The 22,917-nt window shown below is 42.2% G+C and overlaps 2 protein-coding genes across 2 annotated transcripts; both read left to right on the top strand.

Moving 5' to 3' along the window:
* The first annotated feature begins 4,797 nt into the window (after positions 1-4,797).
* On the top strand, positions 4,798-7,045 carry LOC129771714 (uncharacterized). The gene is made up of 3 exons (XM_055775664.1): positions 4,798-5,166; positions 5,851-6,046; positions 6,657-7,045. Exons 1-3 carry the CDS (start codon positions 4,798-4,800, stop codon positions 7,043-7,045), a joined length of 954 nt encoding a protein of 317 aa, XP_055631639.1.
* An 8,953-nt stretch (positions 7,046-15,998) lies between these two features.
* On the top strand, positions 15,999-17,669 carry LOC129771737 (uncharacterized). Its single transcript, XM_055775723.1, has one exon. The coding sequence runs from the start codon at positions 15,999-16,001 to the stop codon at positions 17,667-17,669; it is 1,671 nt and encodes a 556-aa protein (XP_055631698.1).
* Positions 17,670-22,917: the final 5,248 nt, after the last annotated feature.

The raw sequence follows: 22,917 nt of genomic DNA on the forward strand, positions 1-22,917 counted from the left end.
GTGCATCGCAGGCGTTGATTTGGTCTAAAATATATTTTTGCGTCAACTCGTGTGGCACCCATACATCCAGCTTTTTTTGGAATCCAATCTTCTGCAAATGGTTCCAAACGGTTTTATGGTCTATATCCAGTTCCTGACCAATCGAGCGAGTGCTCACATGCCGGTCTTCTTCAATGGCACTAACGTTCCTAGAGGAACTTCGCCGTCTCAACGTAGTATTACTTGCGTCATTTTTATTAGTACTTAGTTGAGATTTCTATGCCAAATAACACGCCTTGAATGCATTCTGAGTGGCAAGCTCTAGAGAATACGCGTGATCACAGTGCAAGTCGGAGGAAATTTCTTTGACGAAAAATTCCCCCGACCAGAACGGGAATCGAACCCGAACACCCGGCATGTTAGTTATGACGCTAACCACTCGGCCACGGGAGCACATGCCGGTCTACTTGGATGATTTCAACGATTTTATCGGTTTCCACGACGATTGGCCTACCAGTACGGGGTGTATCTTCGACAGCCACTACAACAGAACGAAATCGATCAAACTAACGCTGTGCTGTGCGGATCGTTATAGTCTCGGGTCCATAAACTACATGATTTTTTTCGGCCGCCTTCGTTGCAGTTTTACCTCGCAGGTAGTAAAAACGTAAAATATGGCGAATTTCTTTCTTGGTGGACTCTATCACAACACTGTCGAAACGACACTTGTAGCACAGATTGTCGTCTTTAAATAGCCGTATAATATGACCCGATGCGATAAGTACAACACAATGTTTAAGTGTTGCCATATATTGACAATATACGACATTTCTTTTTCCCCAACCCAATATATATACTAGCTGACTCGGCAAACTTCGTCCCGCCCAAAATTTATTTTGACGTGGGACTACATCTAAGTGGAGTATATGGGGGTGAAATAAAAACCTAAACACAGAACATGCAGGAAAAAATGAAAGATTCCGAATGCTTATAACTCGAATATTTCTTACTGGATCGGAAAGATGCTTGCATCAATTGATAGGTAATATTTCTACTCTTCTATCGCAATTAATAAAATGTTATTTTTCATAAGATAAACAATTGAAAAACTGTAAAATGTTAAGCGTTATCTAACATCCTAACTGCCTCGTTTTGATTGGTCCGATTTACGGTTTCCCTAACACAGCCATCAAAACCAAGCAGCCATCATCCCTAACACAGACTTCAAATCCATGGAGCGTGGGGAAATTGGCATTGCAAATTCATGCAAGTTGGGGGCGTTTTTGTTCCGACTGAAATGTGTTTCCCTAGCACAGACTTCAAATCCATGCAGCGTAGGGAAATTGGCAATGTGTTTCCCCAACACAGACTTCAAAATCAAGGTGTCTGAGGAAATTGGCATTGCAAATTTATACAAGTCGGGGGCATTTTTGTTCCATCTGAAATAAGGTGCTACTGACACTCGACCGCAACGGTTATGTTTTTAGCGCCATTCTAAAAGAGAACAATAGCAATAGAAGTTTTCTCCTGCTACCGAATGCAAAGCTTTTTTCAAAGCTAATTTCGGTCCTAAATGAAGCGTTTCTTACAGCAACAGTTGTCCGGATACCAGGTAAGGAGGAAGCCGCCGAGAAGCCCCCAACGGCCATTCAGGAAGTTGGTTCGGTCGGATTGGCCACTTTGACCGGCAGTTTTCACTGCCCCTTGCGTGTCCCGCTGTTTGCACACGTCTCATCTGCATCGTTTTCCTGCCAGTGACGCGCGATTTTGGCGCAATTTCTGCTCTTCAGCCATCAGCAACTCAGGAGGTGTGAAAGGAGGTCTTCTTCGCTTCGTCGCTTCGAACCGCTGCGGCGATTGCCCTGCCGTCGGCGGTATCCGGTCCCTTCCCCGCTACCCCACTACCATTAGGTGGTGAATTCGGAGTGGTTCTTCGGTACGATCGGTGGGTGATAAAAACCTTTTCATTATCAGGAGTTAGAAAGAACAGGACGCCCAGAGGGCATAGGTTAGATAATTTCTAAAACTTATCCCAAGATTTCCATTAGTGATTGCAATTTCTCAAGTGACATTTATTTAGTGATACTTAAAAGGTTTTCAGCAAGTGTTTTTCAGCCAGTGAATTTATCCGCAAGTGTTTTTCCGCCAAGTGATTTCGGTGTTAGTTTTTGTAACTGCGTTGGCATTGTCCCCCGCCGTTACTGTCCTCCGCCGTTTTCGTCCCCCGTCGCACGTCGTATATTCTACCTTGGTTTGTGGATATTTTTCCGCGCCTGGCTGTACTTCGATATAGCCAGGCCCCGATCATGGCTTCCAGCAGCTCCGGCGCCGGAAGGCCAACCAACATTTATAATGGTGTTCCCACCACTCGTACCTCGCCCAGATGGGCTGACCCTTTTGGTGGCAACTTACAAATATTACTTTTGAGAGCCACTGAAGGCAATCTTCTTCCATCGAATCCTTTTACTGTTTCCAAATCGATCCAAGGAGTGATCGGTAAGGAATTCAAAGATGCTAAACGCGACGATAAAAATCGCCTTCAATATGCACTACATCTACGAGATGAAAAACTTGTTCAACTGCTTCTGGGTACAAAGTCGCTGATCGACGAAACACCCATTGAAATTATTTACCATCCCACCTTGAACCAACACAAATGCGTTGTGTCCTGTCGTGACGTTATGTTTTTGAATGAAGATGTCCTCCTAACTGAACTAGCCGACCAAAATGTGATCGGTGTTAAAAAAATTCTACGATTTGACCCAGTCTTGAAGGAAAGAGTATCTACTTCAACCATGATCCTCACCATTAACGGAACAGTTATCCCTGAAGCAATTAACTTCGGATTCCTCCGTGCGCCAACCAGGAATTTTTACCCAAACCCGATGCAATGCTTCGGATGCTTCGCTTTCGGCCACACTTCCAAAAAGTGCGCCAAAAAATCCAACTTTGCCGTACCTGCGGTGTAGCTCACCCCGAACTTAACACAAATAATAATGATAAAGACAAAATTAAAATTTTTATTTGCAATGCACCTGCCTCTTGTGTGAACTGCAAGGGAAATCACGCCTCTACCAGTAGGAAGTGCCCAGCGTGGATCGCAGAGGATAACATCACCAGAGTCCGAATCGACCAAGGTGTGTCATATAAGGAAGCTAAATCCATTTTTGAGAACAAAAATGGTCCTTCCTTAGCTAGTAAGCTACAAGAAAGAATAGACAAAATTCAGAATACTGGTTGTTCTCAATGCAAGTGCAACTGCACTCAGGCTAAGCCAATTTCTTCTGTAAAAGCAGTTCCAACCCCGTCCAGTAATCCACAGGAATCGGAACTCAGTACCTCCTCGTCAGATTCAGAATCCGACCCAGACATTTCAATGGAAATTGAAACAACCCCCTCCAACAAGAGGAAAAATACCAACAAAAGATCAACCTCAGATGAATTCAAATCAACAGAAGAGGAAATTTTTCGAGGAAAAGAATCCAATAGGAAGAAATCCAAGAACCAAAAATACAACTCAACCCAACCATCCAACGAATCCAAACCATCCACTTCCCTCCAACCATCCACTTCCCCCCAACCATCCACTTCATTCCAACCAACCACCGCTTCTAAAACTAAAACCTCCAACCAATCCAACCATTCAAACAAACCCACCCCCCTCGGCAACAAACCAATTGCCAACGTTTCCAAAAATGACCCTAGACTAAAGAACAAATCCGGCAAATCTACCCATTCCTAATCTCATACCCTTCTCTCATCTTCGAACCCTTATTTACTTACCTCAGCCCACTTACCTTCTTCTCATTTTTAAAATTCACTCCTCTAGCTAGTAACAGCAACCCTTCGTCCTGTAACCAAACACCCAACCGAAAACTTGCTATTCAATGGAACTTGCGTGGGCTATCCACTTCCATGAACGAAATTAAGCTAATGTTAGCTGAGGAACAACATCTCCCACTAGCACTGGCTTTTCAAGAAGCTAAAAAAATCAATGTATCGCTCTTAGAGCGGGCGTTTAGCGGCAAATTTTCATGGTATTTTAAGGAAGGGCCATCCTCGGGGCTTTTTGGAGCCTGCCTCGCTGTCCTGAGTGACCTTCCTCATACCGTCATCCCCATAACATCACCATTACAAATATGTGCGATACAACTGAAGGGACCTCTACAGGTAACCCTTGCTTCCATTTATATTCCCCCATTGCACAGTAATGACATTGAAACGCAACTTACGGATGCCATCAAACAGTTACCGCACCCATTCGTCCTGATGGGTGACTTTAACGCCTCCCACTCTTCATGGGGAGGAAACAAATGTGACAAAAGAGGCAAAACAATTTTGGGAATCGTCCAAAAGCTAAACCTCATCATACTTAACGATCACCGTCATACCAGGATAGATATCCATCACGGATCATCATCGGCCATCGACATCACGATTGCTTCCTGGGACCTCGCCCCCAGGTTGAGCTGGACCGTTGATAGTGACCTCAGAGGGAGTGATCATTTCCCCATCCACATCCGAACCCTGTCAAGAAACCCAAACATTCGTTTGCACAGGAAATGGATATACCAGTCGGCTGACTGGGAAGGCTTCGAATCCACAATCAACAGCTTACTTTCTGAACATGAAAGCTGCTCTGTGGAAGAATTTACCCACGCCATTATTTTAGCGGCTAAATAAAATATCCACCGTACCAGTGGAAAACCCGGCCGAAAGGCTGTCCCATGGTGGAACGATGCAGTTGCACAGGCCATCAAAAGGAGAAGAAAATCCCTCCGTATCCTACGACGCCTTCCTGATGGAAGCGCTTGCAAAATGATTGCCCTAACAAACTTCCAAACGGCTAGAGCTCTAGCTAGGAAGGTAATAACCGAAGCCAAGCAAAACAGTTGGATGGAATTTCTTGATTGCATCAACATTCAACGATTGCATCAAATGAGTATTACTTCGACATCTGAACTTTGGAACAAGGTCAACTTACTTAGTGGCAAGAAAGCTTCAAACTGCTATTCCCTCGAGATTAATGGCACCTTCACCGAAGATCCAGGCATCATAGCCGACCTTCTAGCCGACCATCTAGCCGACCACTTCGCCACTATTTCAGCCACCTCCAACTACACTAACGAATTCAAGGCTATTAAGGCGGAGGCGGAACTTAAAGTGTTTCCTCCTGCTTCGGAACAGGTCCACAAATACAACGATAAGTTCTCTTTGGACGAGTTGTTATGGGCAATAAAAATATCCAAAAGCAAATCAGCTGGCCCAGACGGAATCGAATATCCGATGATCAAGTATCTACCTCTTCATGCAAAAATTCTACTCCTTCAGATATACAACGAATGTTGGGCTAACAGCTATTTCCCAGATGCATGGAAAATGGGCTTGGTAATACCTATCCCAAAAGTGAAGGAGAGTAAACGGGCCGCGAATAACTTCCGTCCCATAACCCTCCTCAACTGCTTAGGGAAAGTCTTCGAAAGAATGATCAATCGAAGACTTAGGACGGCCCTTGAAGACTGCCAACTATTAGACCCTAGACAGCATGGCTTCCGCCGAGGTAAAGGTACGGGCACCTACTTCAGTCAACTCGATCATTTCCTTCAAGAAACTACCGAAAAGGGCCAACACAGCGAAATCGCTTCACTCGATCTAGCCAAAGCCTACGATACCACATGGCGCCATAACATTATCGATCAACTCCACCGATGGGGTTCTGAAGGCTCCCTCTTCAACATTCTTCGCTGTTTCCTCACCAATCGAGGCTTTCAAGTTTACTTCGGAGGAGTACTTTCGGATCACCGTTGCCTAGAAAACGGAGTACCACAAGGTTCGGTTTTATCAGTTTCCCTCTTCCTCGTTGCTATGCAGTCGGTTCTAGAGGTTATCCCTAAAAACACCGAGGTACTGGCCTATGCAGACGATCTACTGCTGATGGCAAGAAATGCTTTCCCAGAAATCGCCCGCAGAAGACTGCAGGAAGGAATCTCGGCTGTTAGTAACTGGGCAAATTCCATCGGGTTTAAATTTTCGGCAGAGAAGTCCAATATAATGCACTGCTGCAAATGTAAAGGTCATAGGAAAAGGTTTAGAACATGTCTAATCAATGGCAATCAATCAACACCTCAGAAATGCTAAAGCTAGTATGAAGTGCCGCCTGCGGCTGATGAAAGCTTTAGGTGGCAGATGCCGCCTGAGTTCTCGTAAAACCATTTGCAACATAGTTATCTTCTCTAAAATTCGTTATGGCATCGAACTTTTCAGCCGTGCCTCTTGGGCTCACTTGAATTACTTAAGGCCTGTGATTAGATATGAATCAGGAGCCCTTCAGACCAGCCCAATAAACGCTCTGCTTGTGGAGGCTGGCGTAGTTCCTTTCGAACACTTCCTCACAAATATCCTAGCCACTAAAGCCATCCGGACGTCCGAGAAATACCCGGATCTTCTATCCATTTACTCCAGAGCCAACATTTGGCTGCAAAATATTAGCCAAGTCACCCTTCCGACTATTGCCCCATTAAGCAGAGTCGGTCAACGCCCATGGCACGCACATCCGCCAAAGATAGACTGGTCAATCAAAAATGCTGTCAGGGCTGGGGAAGCCAGCAGCATTGTTACGGCCTGTTTTAATAACCACCTTCATAACAAGTACCACACCCACCACAAAATCTTCACAGATGGGTCTTTTGATGGAAACCTAACAGGGTTTGGAGTTTTTGCCAATAACACGGAGCTAAAATTCCAACTGCCTTCCATATGTTCGGTATACTCCGCCGAAATTGCCGCTCTCCTTGTCGCGACATCACTCTGTGATAACGACAGTAAAGTGGTGATCTTCTCAGATTCCTATAGTGCATTACGGGCGCTACAAAGTGGCGATAGTAAACGCCCTTGGATACCCATTGAGGAAAAAATTACAGGGAAGGACATCACTTTCTGCTGGGTCCCAGGGCACTGCGGAATCCAGGGTAATGAACAGGCTGATCGTCTCGCCAAGGAGGGTAGGCTCTCCGAACTATGGACCACCTCCCACCCAGCAAATGACACCATCAGATGGGTCAGTTAATCCCTCAGATTGAGCTGGAAGAACAGTTGGTATTTTTCCCGCGACCTCTTCTTAAGAAGGATCAAGAATACTACCCTTCCCTTTAAGGATAGTATTCTCCGATCTACTCAAGTATGTCTGACACGTTTACGTATACATACATTTTTAACACACAACACACAGGCATACATTTTTAACACACACATTTATTATGTGTAGATTGGAACCAACACTATGTGAGTCATGCAATGTAAGACTCACGGTGGAACACATATTAATCACATGCCCTAAATTTAATGCTTCAAGAATAAAGTTTCAGGTTGCAGACACTATAAGGACAGCACTATCGGACGACGCCGTAGAGGAAAAAAGGACCATCGATTTCCTAAAGGATACAGGTTTATTCGATCAGATCTAATGTCTAATCACTACATTTACCTATACTGATAAAATTTCGTTTGTCTTCTCTTCTACTTTCAGCAAAAGATGAGCAGGTTTTTTACGCCCCTTTTAGAAGCGAGCTCCTCAAGCACACTAAAAGGGGCTTTTTCTCTGCTCCAATTGTTTGGTTGTGTTTTTGACCCCGGGGCCGTGTAGGGTGCGGCTATACGACATACATCCATAGCGGTTACTAGGACTGGGTCGAGCGAGAATAACGAATTTTGCAATAGTTTTCTTAGTTTTCCTTCCAGTTAAATTTCCCGCCCTCAAGGGCAAGAGACGAATGAACTCTCAGAGTTTAAAGTCTCTTTAATTCAATACCGTTACTGTCCATCTGAAATGTGTTTGCCTAACACAGACTTCAAAACCAAGATGTCGGGGGAATCGGCTTTGCAAATAAATAGAAATTGCGAGTATTTTTGTACTCGCTTGCCTTAGTGAAAACTGGAATATGTTTCATTAACACGGTCTCCTAAACTTAGTAACCTGGGAAAATCGTGCAGACACTAGAGACGAATGAACTATCGGGTTTAAATACTCTATAGTATAAAAGTAGAAGTTGAAGTTGTTGATTCATGCAAGCCGGGGGTACTTCTGCATCCGCATGTTTTTTTGCACTCCGGAAAGTGTTTTCCTAACACGGATTACAAGAGCGGGTACGAAAACAACACTTTGGCTCGGTTATTCAAGATTGCATTGAAGGATATGTCTTCATATCTTCTGCTCACTGAATTTCTGCGCATACCATTTGATGATTGGGCAAAATGTTGATAACCATTTGCTGCAAAAACGCCTGTTGATTAAACAATATGCGTTCGACGTCAGAATCGAAACTGAAGTGCCTAAAGTTCATCAAATCAAGCAAATTCTCGGTTCGAGAAGTACGTACACTTGAGAGATGCAGACTTCAGAGGGAACTGTAAAATAAAATAATCGTTTGATAATTCTTCCGTTCACATTTTATGTCCTGGGCATTATACCAAACGAAAAAGGACTGTCATTAAATTTACTTGTAACGAAGAACATAATCTATCACAATGCATGAATTGACCTTACATGGCATTATGCAATGTTTTTTCTCACAAAGCAAATATATTGAATTCGGAAATTGTTTCATTCAATCAAAAATTTAATCAATACAAAAACAAATGATTGCTAAGCTAAGCTAGTCCCATGTCAACCTTGCGGTTATATCATAGATATAACCCACCCATTTTTTGTTGTTATAACATCCACGTTTTCCTACTAAGCGAACGTTCATGGGTCCAATCGCAGAACTGTTCATTGATTGATCTTCTAATCTACCCTTTGAAATATTTTTTACTATAAAATTTCAGTACTTCTACCAAAACTCGACATTATAATATCAGATTATTTTCAGACACAATTCTCGTGCAAGATTTTTCAACCACTTGCAAATACCATATTTCTCCGTTAAGGGAATAAATGTTTGATACAGAAAATATGATAGAATGAAGACAGCCCTTTCTCAAGTTTTGTTCTAATCAACTCATTCGGCGATTCATTTTTATTTTTATAGATAGAAGACGATATAGGAGTGCGTTTTTATCACATTAAAATCCATTTCCACTTTCGAACGAAGATCAATTTCGTTACAGCAAACATCAAATGGACTAACAACGCTTATCAATATGTAATTGTAGAACATATGCGAATTGAATTTTTCGAATTTCCCATTTTCCTTCAGAGTTTTCCGAAAATTTTCAATTGTGCATTATTTTTATGGGACTTTCTCTCTTTTCCAGGGGAGGAAAGGGTGTCATACCATCATAGAAACATTTCTCGTATCCAAATTTGGCTCCATTTGCTTTATTAGTTCTCGAGTTATGCAGAAGTTTGTGTTTTATTTGTATGGGAGCCCCCCTTAGAAAGGTGGGAAGAGTGTCGAACCACATTAAAAATGTTTCTTGTCCCCTAAAACCTACACATGACAAATTTGGTTTCATTTGCTTGATTAATTCTCGTGTAATGCAGAAATTTGTGCTTCATTTGTATGGCAGTCCACACTTTGAGAGGGGGATTGAGAGTCTAGCCACCATAGAAACATTTATTGCACCTTAAAACTCTCACATGCCAAATTTGTTTTTTTTGCTTCATTAATTCGCGAGTAATGCAGAAATGTTTGTTTCATTTGCCAAATTGCCAAATTTGTTCCATTTGACCACCGTAAAAAAATTATTGCACCCTAAAACTCTCACATGCCAAATTTGTTCCATTTGCTTCATTAATTCGCGAGTAATGTAGAAATTTGTGTTTCATTTGTATGGCAGCCCCCCCTTAAAGAGGGAGGTGGAGAGTCTAACCACCAGAGAATCATTTATTGCACCCTAAAACCTCCATATGCAAAATTTCGTTTCATTTGCTTGATTAATACCCGAGTAATATAGAAATTGGTGTTTAATTTGTATGGCAGCTCCCCCTTAGAGAGGGGAGTGGAGAGTCTAACCACCTCTAATGGCGGGTTTACATTAGGTAGATCTATAGCTATAGATGGATTTATTCACGCGAAAATAGATGTAAACGGGTTAGAATATATATGACACACTTCTTCGCGGAATATATAACTATTATGAATAGAATAAATTCAGGCATATGTAAACACTGGTGAATTTCTCACTGGTGAGAAATCACTAAAGATCAGGCAAACCATTTATCATGACAATGTCATGCGAAAATGCGAAAGCAGAATAGAACCTGAGAGAGGTTGGCTCCAACATCATGCCTCATACCGTATGACTCATACTGTATGAGGCATGATGTCGACGCCAACCTCTCTCAGTTTCTATTCTGTTTTCGCATTTTCGCATGACATTGTCATGATAAATGGTTTGCTTGCTAAAGATGGAAGCAGTTCTACTTCAGGTGAATAAATTCAGAAATGTTTGAATAATATGAATATATTCATAATAAGTTCGTGGTAGTGTAAAGGGTTGATGCGGTTTCCTTTAAATTGATCATCGTAGATTTTTTTTAACTGATGTGCTACTACCAACCAAAAACAAGTTATAATCAGTAAGCTTCACGAATTCCTTAATTTTCAGAAATTTGTTTTCCTTTTCCGAAATTAACGACGATGATATGTTCCAACTTTGTTACCTCATTAATTATAATTCCTGTATTCTGTATGAACAGGAAGTTTTTTTTACTAATACCACTGAATCACTGGCAATTCCGGAATGAACTTTACTATAATACTGTTATGATTCTCCTAGACTAGTCTTCCATTTTTCAGTACTCCAACGCAGTAACAAAAAAATTCTCCATAGTTTTGATAAATTTAGCCCCCTGCATTTCACCTGAATCAACTAGTCCTACGTCAAAACTACGTCCTTCAGTAAAAGAGCCCTACCAGAAAACATGTCACGTTTTTATGAAGTAGTTTTGACGTTGACAACTATTTCTACTGCCAACTGTAGTTGATGATTTGCATACTAATCGATTAGGAAATGCTCTGAGAATTGTTTGATATGTCAAACATTACACATTGTTGACGATTCAGCCCCACATTTAGCAACCTTGCCGTTATCAGTGCCACTCACTGGCTAGATAAGGGAACTGACACAGGTATAAGCAAACGAGATCGGTTGAATGCTTGACGTAAAAAAAAGAAGTTTTTTTTGTTACTTGAGGAGAAAGGATAAAAGGTTGTATTCAATTCGATTCAATTATAGAAGTGTTCAATATTTTCTGAAGTGAATAATTAACACTACATTATAGCTGTCGTAGGTAGATAAAACTAATTATTATTGCGTACATATTCCTAAAGATTAAACTATGTTTCCATAGCAATCCCAGGAGTAAACGCACGCACAATTCAATTAGGTTAGCCTAATTCAATATATTTTAGAAGACCCCAAAAGGGAAGCCAAGATTTGTTCGGGGAGTAATAAGGCTTGAAGCCGTACCGAATTTGTAAGTTCATACATACGATAGACTTATACAATATGTAATTATCATCCAATAAATTTCTAGCTTGAAGCATTACGCTAAAAAGAATCGGCGATTGATTTTATTCCCGAACACACATCTTCAAGAAATTCGATTAAGATGATCAAGGAAAGTTCTCAATATGATCCCGAGAACGCGTACAGTTGTGTCGCTTGCGAGCGGCCAGACTCGGCTGAGGATATTGTACAATGTGAAAATTGTAACGGTTGGTGGCACTACTCATGCGCAAACGTAACCGCTGCCGTCGCAGATGTTACGCATTGGGTATGCAAAAAATGCTCACCGCCACCACCGCCATGATCCACATCCATCAAGACGACGTCATCGAATCGGAAAGCTCTGCTGGATATCAGCTTGAAACGACTGGCCGAAGAGAATGAGGTGCGCAAAAAGGAAATTCAAATGGAGAAGGAGTTTGTGAAAGCGAAATACGACCTGTTGGAGCAAGCTGCATTGGATGAAGACGAATCCAGAAGTGTACGAAGTCGAGTTGAGGAAATTGAGGCGAGAGATCGAGTTCAGCATGTTGAAAAGTGGGTTGGCGATTCAGTTGCGGCGCTTGAAGCGGATAAATCGCACGTCAAGTCAAAAAACCCAGCCAAACATGTGTCAGAACGCACTGCAGATGTTCCGAAAACCGACAAACGTTCGAATGAGGAAGAAGCAGGTGCAGTAGGCGGAACCATGGTGCATGGGCCTATTCTTCCCCCACCAAATCCTTCATCGGAACTACGCGATCCTGCTCTCGGTAACGTTGAGGATAAACCGGGCAAAAAGCCTGAAAATAATAAAGATACATTGAAGTTTGCTGTCGAGATACAACAGGCACAATTGGGACCCGCGAAAGAGAAAACTAAGGGAATCAGTGAGGACTATCACCTACTAAAGATGCAACTACGCAAGTGTGAAGAGGATTCAAAAATTGATCGCCAGAACCTTCACAAGCTTCAACAGCAACTTCGTGAGTTACAGCTAAAGCAATACCGTTCAGAACCAAGAGCAACAGAAAATCAGTTTGCACCGCCATTACGTGAGGTGTCGAGAGGGGCGATTCCTAAGGTTAAACCGTCAGATCAAAGCGAGTGCGCACGATCGAAGGGCCCTTTGCATCCGACCACACGCGATCTAGATATAACTGATCCATTCCAAACACGTGCTCATGGGCAGCCGCGTAACAATTTCCCGCGCTCAACTGAAATTGGGCCATCTAGCACACTACAGAACTCACGCGAAAGAGACGACACTTTGTTCCGCCAAATGCATCGGCCGTCGCCAGAACAATTAGCTGCAAGGCAGGTGATGCCTAGAGACCTACCAGACTTCTCCGGGGACCCGGAAGAGTGGCCATTGTTTTTAAGCAGCTACAGCAATAGTACCTCTGCGTGTGGGTACAGCAATGTGGAAAACCTTGCTCGGTTGCAGCGTTGCCTAAAAGGCATTGCTCTCAAATCAGTACGATACAATCTGTTAAATCCTGAATCTGTACCAGATGTCATACGCACACTTCGAACGCTTTACGGACGTCCCGAAGTGATAATCAGTAAACTTATTAAGAGTGTGCGCGAAGCTTCAGCACCGAGATCAGAACGGTTAGAAACCCTCATTGATTTCGGAATGGCAGTGAGAAATCTAGTAAGCCATCTTATCGCTGCCGACCAAACAAATCACCTATCCAACCCGGTTCTTTTGCAAGAGCTGGTGGAAAAGTTGCCGTCTAGTGTGAAAATGCAATGGTCTCAGTACTTGGTTCAGTTTCCCGTTGTGACACTACAGACGTTTAGCGATTTCATGTCCTCTGTGGTAGAGTCAGTGAGCAAAGTTGTCCTATACACCGGCGATCAGTACCAAAAGCCAGAAAACCCCAAACCAAGGGAAAAGGGATACATATATTCGCATACTGAAGTTGTAGAAAATTCGCAAAATAATACAGATCCATCTACATCCTGCTTGGTTTGCGGTAAGCGTGGTCATCGTATCAAAGATTGCGAGGCCTTCAAGAGAAGCAGCGTTGATAGCCGATGGAAAACCGTTTCTTCTTTGAAGCTTTGCCGCTGCTGTTTAGGCCAACATGGACGAAGGGCGTGTAGGAATTCGGCTCGTTGCGAGGTCGATGGCTGTCAATTCCGTCACCATAGAATGCTGCACTCAACAACGCCAAATATTGGCAAAACTATTATTCCAAAAGTTACAGAGAGCCACACTTATCATCACAGTGGACAGTCTGTGTTATTTCGAATCCTACCGGTGACCGTTTTCGGTCCATCAACGTCGATCGATACCTTCGCTTTTCTAGATGAAGGGTCATCAGCTACTTTGATGGAACAAGGATTAGCAGAGCAGCTAGGTATACAAGGTCCTGTTGTTCCTCTCTGTTTGAAATGGACTGCAGACGTGTTTCGTTCGGAACAGACTTCGCAGATGGTTTCGTGTGAAATATCGGAGCCAGGTTGCCGAAAGAGATATCGCTTGAAGAACGCTAGAACTGTGGAAAACCTAAATTTGCCACCTCAAACGCTCTGTTTTGAAGAACTGGAAAGCAAGTACCACCACTTAGCAGGATTGCCGATTCGCAGTTATGAGAAAGCCGTACCTCAACTGCTTATCGGATTACGCGAGCTGTCCCTTGCGGTTCCCCAAAAAATTAAAGAAGGGAATGGAGGACCGATAGCGGTGAAAACACGTGTAGGTTGGTGTTTGTATGGAAATCTGTCAGGTGATACATATACGCAACAGTTCAGTTACCACATCTGCGAATGTGACAGTGCTATGTAACTAGACAAAATGATCCACGATTATTTTAAAGCAGAAGATACTGGAGTCCGACCAGGTGAACCATTAGAGTCAGAAGAAATTCAGAGGGCGAGACAAATTCTTGAACGAACAACGCATAGAGAAGGTGACCGCTTCGTCACGGGACTTTTGTGGAAATACGACCACATCGAGTTTCCCGACAGTTTTCCGATGGCCGTACGGCGTTTGGAATGCTTGGAGAGGCGAATGGCTCGTGATGCTGCACTAAGAGAAAATATTCATAGACAAGTGCACGAGTATCAAGAGAAGGGCTGCGCCCATCGTGCCAGTGCAGCTGAATTGGAAGTAGCAGATCCCAGACGTACATGGTATCTCTCATTAGGCGCAGTCACCAATCCCAAGAAATCGAACAAGGTACGCTTAATCTGGGATGCGGCCGCAAAAGTGGATGGTATATCACTCAACACCTTCCTCCTCTCCGGACCCGATCAGCTGGTGCCTTTGCCATCGGTTCTTTTCCGGTACCGCCAGTATCCAGTGGCGGTCAGCGGTGACTTAAAAGAAATGTTTCACCAAATTCGAGTGACCGCAGCTGATCGTCACTCGCAGCGCTTTCTTTGGCGTGACAGCCCAGATAAAACTCCGGAAACATTCGTCATGGATGTTCTGACCTTCGGAGCGACAAGTTCACCATCGTCAGCCCAGTTCGTGAAGAACATCAACGCGAGAGATTTCGAGGCTAAATTTCCTAGGGCGACGGAGGCTATCCAGAGAAGCCATTACGTTGATGACTTTCTCGACAGCTTCGAGAATGTGCACGAAGCTGGACAGATTGCTGAGCAAGTTCGTAACGTACACTCGAAGGGAGGCTTCGAGATTCGCAACTGGTCAAGCAATAAGCAAGAGGTTCTGGAACATCTGGGAGAAAAAGCAAAAAAAATAAATAAAAAACTTAACTGCAGTAGGCAGCGTCGATTCCGAACGGGTTCTCGGAATGCTTTGGTTACCCGAAAATGACGTGCTGAGCTTTTCAACGTCATTCAGGGAGGAAATAGCATCGTTGATTGTGTCGAAAATGAGACCAACGAAGCGCCAAATACTCAAGACCGTCATGAGTCTGTTCGACCCACTTGGGCTTTTAGCATCATTCTTAGTACACGGCAAAATAATAATGCAAGATGTATGGCGCAGTGGAATACGTTGGGACGAGTGTGTTGATGTCAAAATTGATGAGAGATGGCGAAAATGGATTGAATTATTCGACCGGGTCAGCAAAATACAGATACAGCGGTGCTATTTCAGAGATGCCAGCGTCGAGCGGTACAGAACTTTGCAAGTACACTTGTTCGTAGACGCTAGCGAGGTAGCATACTCGGGCGTGGTGTACTTCAGAATTATTGATGCGGAAGGAAAACCACAGTGTTCGCTGGTGGCTGCGAAAACTAAGGTTGCACCTTTAAAGTACATGTCGATACCACGCTTAGAGTTGATGGCAGCCCTCCTAGGAGCTCGACTACTGACGTTTGTTGCGGAGAACCATACGGTTCCAATTTATCAACGATTCTGATGGACCGATTCCAACACCGTTTTGGCCTGGCTGCGCTCAGAACACCGCAAGTACAAACAATTTGTTGCTTGTCGCGTTGGAGAAGTTCTGTTGTTGACAAAAGAAAACGAATGGAGGTGGGTGCCGAGTAGATCCAACATCGCTGATGAAGCCACGAAATGGCGGAAAGGGCCATGTTTTGATACTGAGAGTCGCTGGATTCGGGGACCAAAGTTTCTGAGCTTGCCGGAGGATCAATGGCCGAAAATGGAGAAACCGATTTTGGGAACCAACGAGGAGTTGCGACCGTGTCATGTGCACTACGAGATGATAAAGCCTCTGATAATTTTCGAGCGGTTTTCCAACTGGAACAGACTGCTTCGAAGCATGGCTTTCGTTTTCCATGTTTCTACAGCTCAAAAGGCACGGAAAAACAGCGTGAAAGTCGAGTTTGAGGTAACACACGAAGACCTGAGAGCGGCCGAAAACCAAATTTTGAAAATGGTGCAATGTTCGTCTTACCCGGAAGAAATGACAATTATGTCGATCAACATAAATGCAGCATGCGGTGAACAGCGTCCACTTGATAAAAGTAGCTCTCTCTTCAAACTTACTCCCATGTTAGACGATGAAGGTATTCTACGCATCGACAGCCGCACAGGAGCGGCACGTGTGGACTCATATGACGTCAAGTATCCCATAATACTGCCTCGAAAACATTATGTGACGTATCTAATCGTGGACAACTATCACCGGAAGTTCCTTCACGGAAATGCAGAGACGGTGGTTAACGAGCTTAGACAGCGATATTATATTTCCCGAATGCGAGTTGTTGTGAGAGCTGTTTCGCGATCATGTCAGTGGTGCAAGGTGTACAAGAGTCAGCCAACCATCCCTAAAATGGGTCCACTTCCTGAAGCTCGTCTATCTCCTGGTGTCCGGCCATTTAGTTTTGTCGGGATAGACTACTTTGGGCCGATCCTCGTAAAGGTTGGTCGAGCCAACGCAAAACGATGGGTGTGTCTCATCACATGCTTGACCATACGAGCAGTGCATGTAGAAGTTGCAAGAGATTTGTCCACACCGTCTTGCATAGAGTGCATCCGCAGATTCGTCGACCGAAGAGGAGCGCCACTGGAGATTTATTCCGACAACGGACGAAACTTTGTGGGAGCCAACGGAGTGCTGCGACAGCAGATAAACAAAATTGATGAAGAAGTAGCTGCAACTTTTACCAACACACGGACTAAGTGGTATTTCATACCACCAGCATCCCCTCACATGGGGGGTTCCTGGGAGAGACTGGTGCGTTCGATTAAGGTAGCCATAACCAGTATACCCCAGAACAACAAACTCGATGACTTCGCCCTGTGGACGCTGGTGGTGGATGCAGAAGCAATCGTCAATTGCCGCCCACTGACATATTTACCACTAGATTCACCGGAACAGGAAGCACTCACCCCAAACCATTTCCTTCTGGGAAGTTCGAGGGGTGTAAAGCAACCTTCAATTAAATTAGGGCGTTCCGACAAGACCATCAGCAACACTTGGACGATTATACAAAATGACCTGGACCATTTTTGGAAATGTTGGGTTCGCGAATACCTGCCAACACTAACGAGGCGCACCAAATGGTTTGGGGATGTCAAGCCTGTTGGTGTTGGAGATATGGTGATCTTGATCGATGACAAGAAGCGCAACGGATGGGTTCGTGGCCGTGTATTAGACGTGACGAAAGGGAAAGATGGTCGAGTTCGACAAGCGGTTGTCCAGACGACAGACGGGTTATTTAGGAGACCGGTTTCGAAATTGGCGGTGCTGGACCTTTGTAGAAATAGTAACGCTGGAGTCAACACTCAGCCTTACGGGGAGGGGGATGTTGACGATTCAGCCCCACATTTAGCAACCTTGCCGTTATCAGTGCCACTCACTGGCTAGATAAGGGAACTGACACAGGTATAAGCAAACGAGATCGGTTGAATGCTTGACGTAAAAAAAAAGAAGTTTTTTTGTTACTTGAGAAGAAAGGATAAAAGGTTGTATTCAATTCGATTCAATTATAGAAGTGTTCAATATTTTCTGAAGTGAATAATTAACACTACATTATAGCTGTCGTAGGTAGATAAAACTAATTATTATTGCGTACATATTCCTAAAGATTAAACTATGTTCCCATAGCAATCCCAGGAGTAAACGCACGCACAATTGAATTAGGTTAGCCTAATTCAATATATTTTAGAAGACCCCAAAAGGGAAGCCAATATTTGTTCGGGGAGTATTAAGGCTTGAAGCCGTACCGAATTTGTAAGTTCATACATACGATAGACTTATACAATATGTAATTATCATCCAATAAATTTCTAGCTTGAAGCATTACGCTAAAAAGAATCGGCGATTGATTTTATTCCCGAACACACATCTTTATTCAATAAATTATTTAAATTAACAAAAATAGGAAGCATCCCATACATTTGTTCTGTGCATTTCTGTGGTTCCCTACCTGTGTTTTCTATTTGAGTAACGAGTGGAGTCGGAAGGTTTAATTTTTATATGCCACTGCGAAAAAATGTATACACAAATGGTCAAACAAGCGCCAGAAATACATATTTCAAGTAATTAAATAACATTATGTAAAAATTTTCATCCAAATATTAATATTTTAAAACTGGCTTCGTGCCTTCTAATCTGATAGAGATAAGACATTCGAGTTTAAGACCCAAATTATGATCTCGAACTTGAAAGTCGTCACCAGACGTCAACACCGTACATCTGTCATCGCGAATAGTAATGCGTCAGCTATTAAGAACATGACAGTTTTGTGTCTTCGTGTGAACGAACCCTTAAAACCCTTAATGATCTGTCAATGCCAAAACATTAGTCAAAATGAACATTTTTATCATGATGAAGTACAGGAACGAGCAACGCTTAATAAATATTAAAAATTACTACCGAAATTCGGAATCAGTGGTTGCAACTTTAAAGGCGCTTACTCCAATTTTCGGCCGTAATAATCGTCTCAGCCGGCAAGCTGTGCATAGTTTAGAGACCAAATTTGAGTCTACATTTTCACTGTTGGATGCAGTGTTGCCACATTTTCATATGTTCCGGAATGATTAAAAATCTTTTTCATACAAAAATCTGCACCATCGAAAATATTTGTTGTAGAGAAAAATCGATTTTATTGACATGAAAAAAAACTCATTTGTTTTCAACAAAATATTATATTTACTTACCACAAATACTACATTTGCTGTGAATGTGCATTAACATTTGCAAGCCTCGAATCACTCGTGCGTTTGATTATGCTTATACAGGGTGCGGCAGCATAACTTCCTTTTTTCAAAACTTAATAAAAACTATTGTATGCATCGGAAAATATTTATTTATTTTTTTATAATGTAGGTACATGTCTAAAGTTTTCATTTACATTGTTTTGAAGATCAAATCTGTTAGGTGACGTCCCCCATTCTCCATACATTGCGTAAATCGATTTCTGGCGTTTGTCATGACTCTTGTTAGCATAGCAGGTGTTATGTTGGCAATTTCTTCTTGGATGTTGGTCTTCAAATCTTGTAGGGTTCTTGGACGGTTCACATAAACACGGGATTTCAAAAAACCCCAGAGAAAAAAATCACAAGGAGACAGATCGGGAGAGCATGCCGGCCATTCCAAATCGCCTCTAATTGAGATAAGGCGCTCTGGAAAGTTTTCCCTCAAAACAGCCATCGATGCTCTTGAAGTGTGTGCTGTTGGAACCAAGTGTCCCCCAAATCCAAATTTTCTAGCCGTGGGAAAAAAATTGTAGCAGGTTTACATACCGGTCCGAATTCACTGTCACTGTAACCTCATTTTCCTCAAAAAACCAGTGACCAGTTGAGGAAATTGCACACCACACTGTGACTTTGGGTGAATGTAGTGACCCATGTAACAATTGATTTGCGGTCTGGGACGGTAGCCAACGGGGCTAAATTAAAGCGATTCCGAAATGCACGCTGTGTTGCAATAACCGAACATCCGCTTGAAAAGTAAACCTCAACGGCAAAGGCACGCTCCTCACTATTCCAACGCATGATGGCGTCTGAACCGTGTCGCGACAAAACTTTACGGTATCCCCTCTTGAACGAGAACACTAGCGCTCTGCTATGGCATCAACTAACTGAGTGGCGCGCATTTTAAAAAAGGAAGTTACTCTGCCGCACCCTGTACATAGTCTTTCTAAATTTAGATTGCATACTATAATTCAATAAAATTTTCGATGTTCGTCACGATGTTCAATCAAATATTTTAATCTCAAAATTGCATTCATCGTGTTGTTGCTGAGCCGATTTCGAAGTTTATTCTTGTTCTGATTATATTCGAAAAAAAAACTACGCTACGATGAGTTGGGCATAGTGAGATCATTGGAAAAAAAAGCATCGTAACAGCGGAAATGCGAGCGAACCGTTAATCCTTTTAGGCATCCTACTTTTGTGCTGCCATCCCAACATAAATATTCTAGCCGCTGTCTACTAAATGATCTTCAACAAAACAACGTTAGATTCCTCGTAGATATTAGTGGGAAAGGTTAGATAAAAAATCTTTCAGCTCTTCTTGTAGCATCGTGAATTCAGGTTTTTCAGCCTGGAACAAACAATTCAATCTGTTCATTTGGGGCAAAATATACTCCAAAAAGCAACAGAGGTCATGTCTTTGAATCTTTGAGGGGAGCCAGTTTTTTGCCATCAGCCTAATTTTTATCACAGTTATACTGAAATGTTTTTGACCCGTATTATTTTTATCAAAAATCTATATCGCAATCTGTATCATTCAAAATTTTTGTTGCATAGAAAAAATTACTGAAGAAATAGTACTCAAGCCTCAAATTACTCATTTGTTTGATGATTGTTATACAAGCTCTTGCTAAACTTTGACTGCATCAGTTATTAAAAGTTTCGACCTGCCCTATGCTATTTGATGAAATGTTTAGAATTCAAGATTATAATCATGGTATCGTTGCTTTGTCGATTTAGATGTTAATTTTTGTTATTCTTACAATCAGAAAAAAATGTAAGGGGTTGTATCTAGGACACGTCCGCATTTTCGACGTAGAACTACGCAATTATATTATGCAATCCACTTGTTTACCACTTCGAATATTATTTTAGAATGCATCGAAATTTTTGTAATAGATTATGTTTTTCGTTATAAGTAAGTAAAATGAACGTCCTTTTACGTTTGATATGATGCCTAGGACTACCCTCTGAAATTATTGCACATCTTATGTTTACGTAGTTCTCAAACCGCGAAAGTTCATCCACCTCTTGTATCTGAAATGGCGATTTTCTCAGGCTTCTCAGTTTAAAAGTACGTTTCAGGGAAACATGTTCCGGTCTGCACAACGGGTGCAATAAAACAATGAAAATAAGGAGACCAAAATGATCGCACACATTTCTTATCACTAAAGTTGGATGCAGTTCTACTTCAGGTGAATAAATTCACTAAAAATATGAATATATTCATTATATAAGTTCGCGCTAGTGTAAAAGGTTGATACGATTTCTATAAATCTCATCATATTTCTTCACATGAATATATCACTAGTCTAAACCCACCCTTGGAATGCAGTTACGAATCTTAGATAAGCTTTAGCCAGGAGTTGTATGTGGTGAAACACAGATAAGCGATAGGTAAAGGACTTATATGCAAAGGAGCAAGGACGTTTATAGTTTTCTCTTTCTTTCACACGTGAGATTTAAATTTAGGCTAGAAATAGGATAGAGTAAAATTGTATAAAAATCCAAGGTTCTCTGAATAAAGCAAGCAGTCTTTGGAATCGTGTCGATTTAAGTTCGAAACCTCCTTTTGAATCGACTGACGAGAGTTTTTCAGATTCAAGTTTTCCAACGTACGCAGCAATAGTTGTATAATTTGCGCTCGGAGTTCGTGAAGATCTTGTACTAGTTGATCCTCCCGCTTAGTTGATATTTAATAGATTGATCAGCTCCCGTTCGTTGCTCGTACGGAATTAGTGCGAAGACAATCAGTTTATTTTGTTGAAAGGAACAACACTTAGCTTTCGTTCGTGGCTCGCAGTCAATTCAGTTTGTTCCAGGAACGAGGGTAATTCACTCGACACTTTTTCTTACTTCAACCCTGTCTTTACAGCACTTTTGGCACTTTTGCCAATCCAGATTCGTAAGGTTCCTTCGCATCAAGCGAGTTTGCATATTGGGCACCATTTACAGTCTGTGTTGGGAAAACAGTAAATCGGGCCAATCAAAACTTGGCAGTTAAGGCGTTTAGACAACGCTTGACATTTTACGGTTATTCGATTGTTCGCCTCATGAAAAATAACATTTTATTAATTGTGATAGACGCGTAGAAATATTTCCTATCAATTGATGCAAACATCTTTCCGATCCATTAAAAATGTTCGAGTTATAAACATTCGAAATATGGGTAGGGTTAACAAACAAATCGATAGAACAAATGTATGGGAAAATGAAAATGCTTCGTTAATTTAAACTGTTTAGGGACAAAATTATGACAATTCGTTCACAGTGAAAATAGTTATTAACGTTAACTTTATTTCATAAAAATGTGACCTGTTTTCTGATCTGGCTCCCTTCCTGAAAGACGTAGTTCTACGACAAAAAATCCCACGACAGTTTCCGAGAATTGATGCATAGTAAGAGTATTGAAACAATTTTTGTCCAACAGAGATGTCTTCACGGAGCAATTTCATATTTAGGATTTAGGCACGGTATTAATTCCTCATCATAAAAACCTAAGAACGCTTCCAACACTTCTTTGACGCCAGTTAGAGGGAATATTCTGGGATTTAACATTTAACTCAAGAATTGGCTTCCAAACCTCATTGCGAAAAGATTTTGAGCTACATCGTAACCCATTAACATTTTGACTCAAGAACTAAAGCCACTTGGCCATATAAAGCGCCAAAACTTCTCCGATTGGGCAGTGGCGAATCTTAAAGAAAATGATGATTTTCATCACAAAATCATCCTCAGCGATGAGGCTTATTTCTGGCTAAATGGCTTCGTCAACAAGCAGAAAATGCGTTACTGACCAAATGCAGACCCACATGTGGTTTCGAAAAACACTATTGCATCCGCAAAAAAAATACTATTCGGTGTGGTTTTCATGTCGGAGGAATGATTGGGCCGTATTTCTTCGTCGATGAGAACGG

This window comes from Toxorhynchites rutilus, chromosome 2 (assembly GCF_029784135.1).
Source record: "Toxorhynchites rutilus septentrionalis strain SRP chromosome 2, ASM2978413v1, whole genome shotgun sequence".
Classification (NCBI taxonomy): domain Eukaryota; kingdom Metazoa; phylum Arthropoda; class Insecta; order Diptera; family Culicidae; genus Toxorhynchites; species Toxorhynchites rutilus.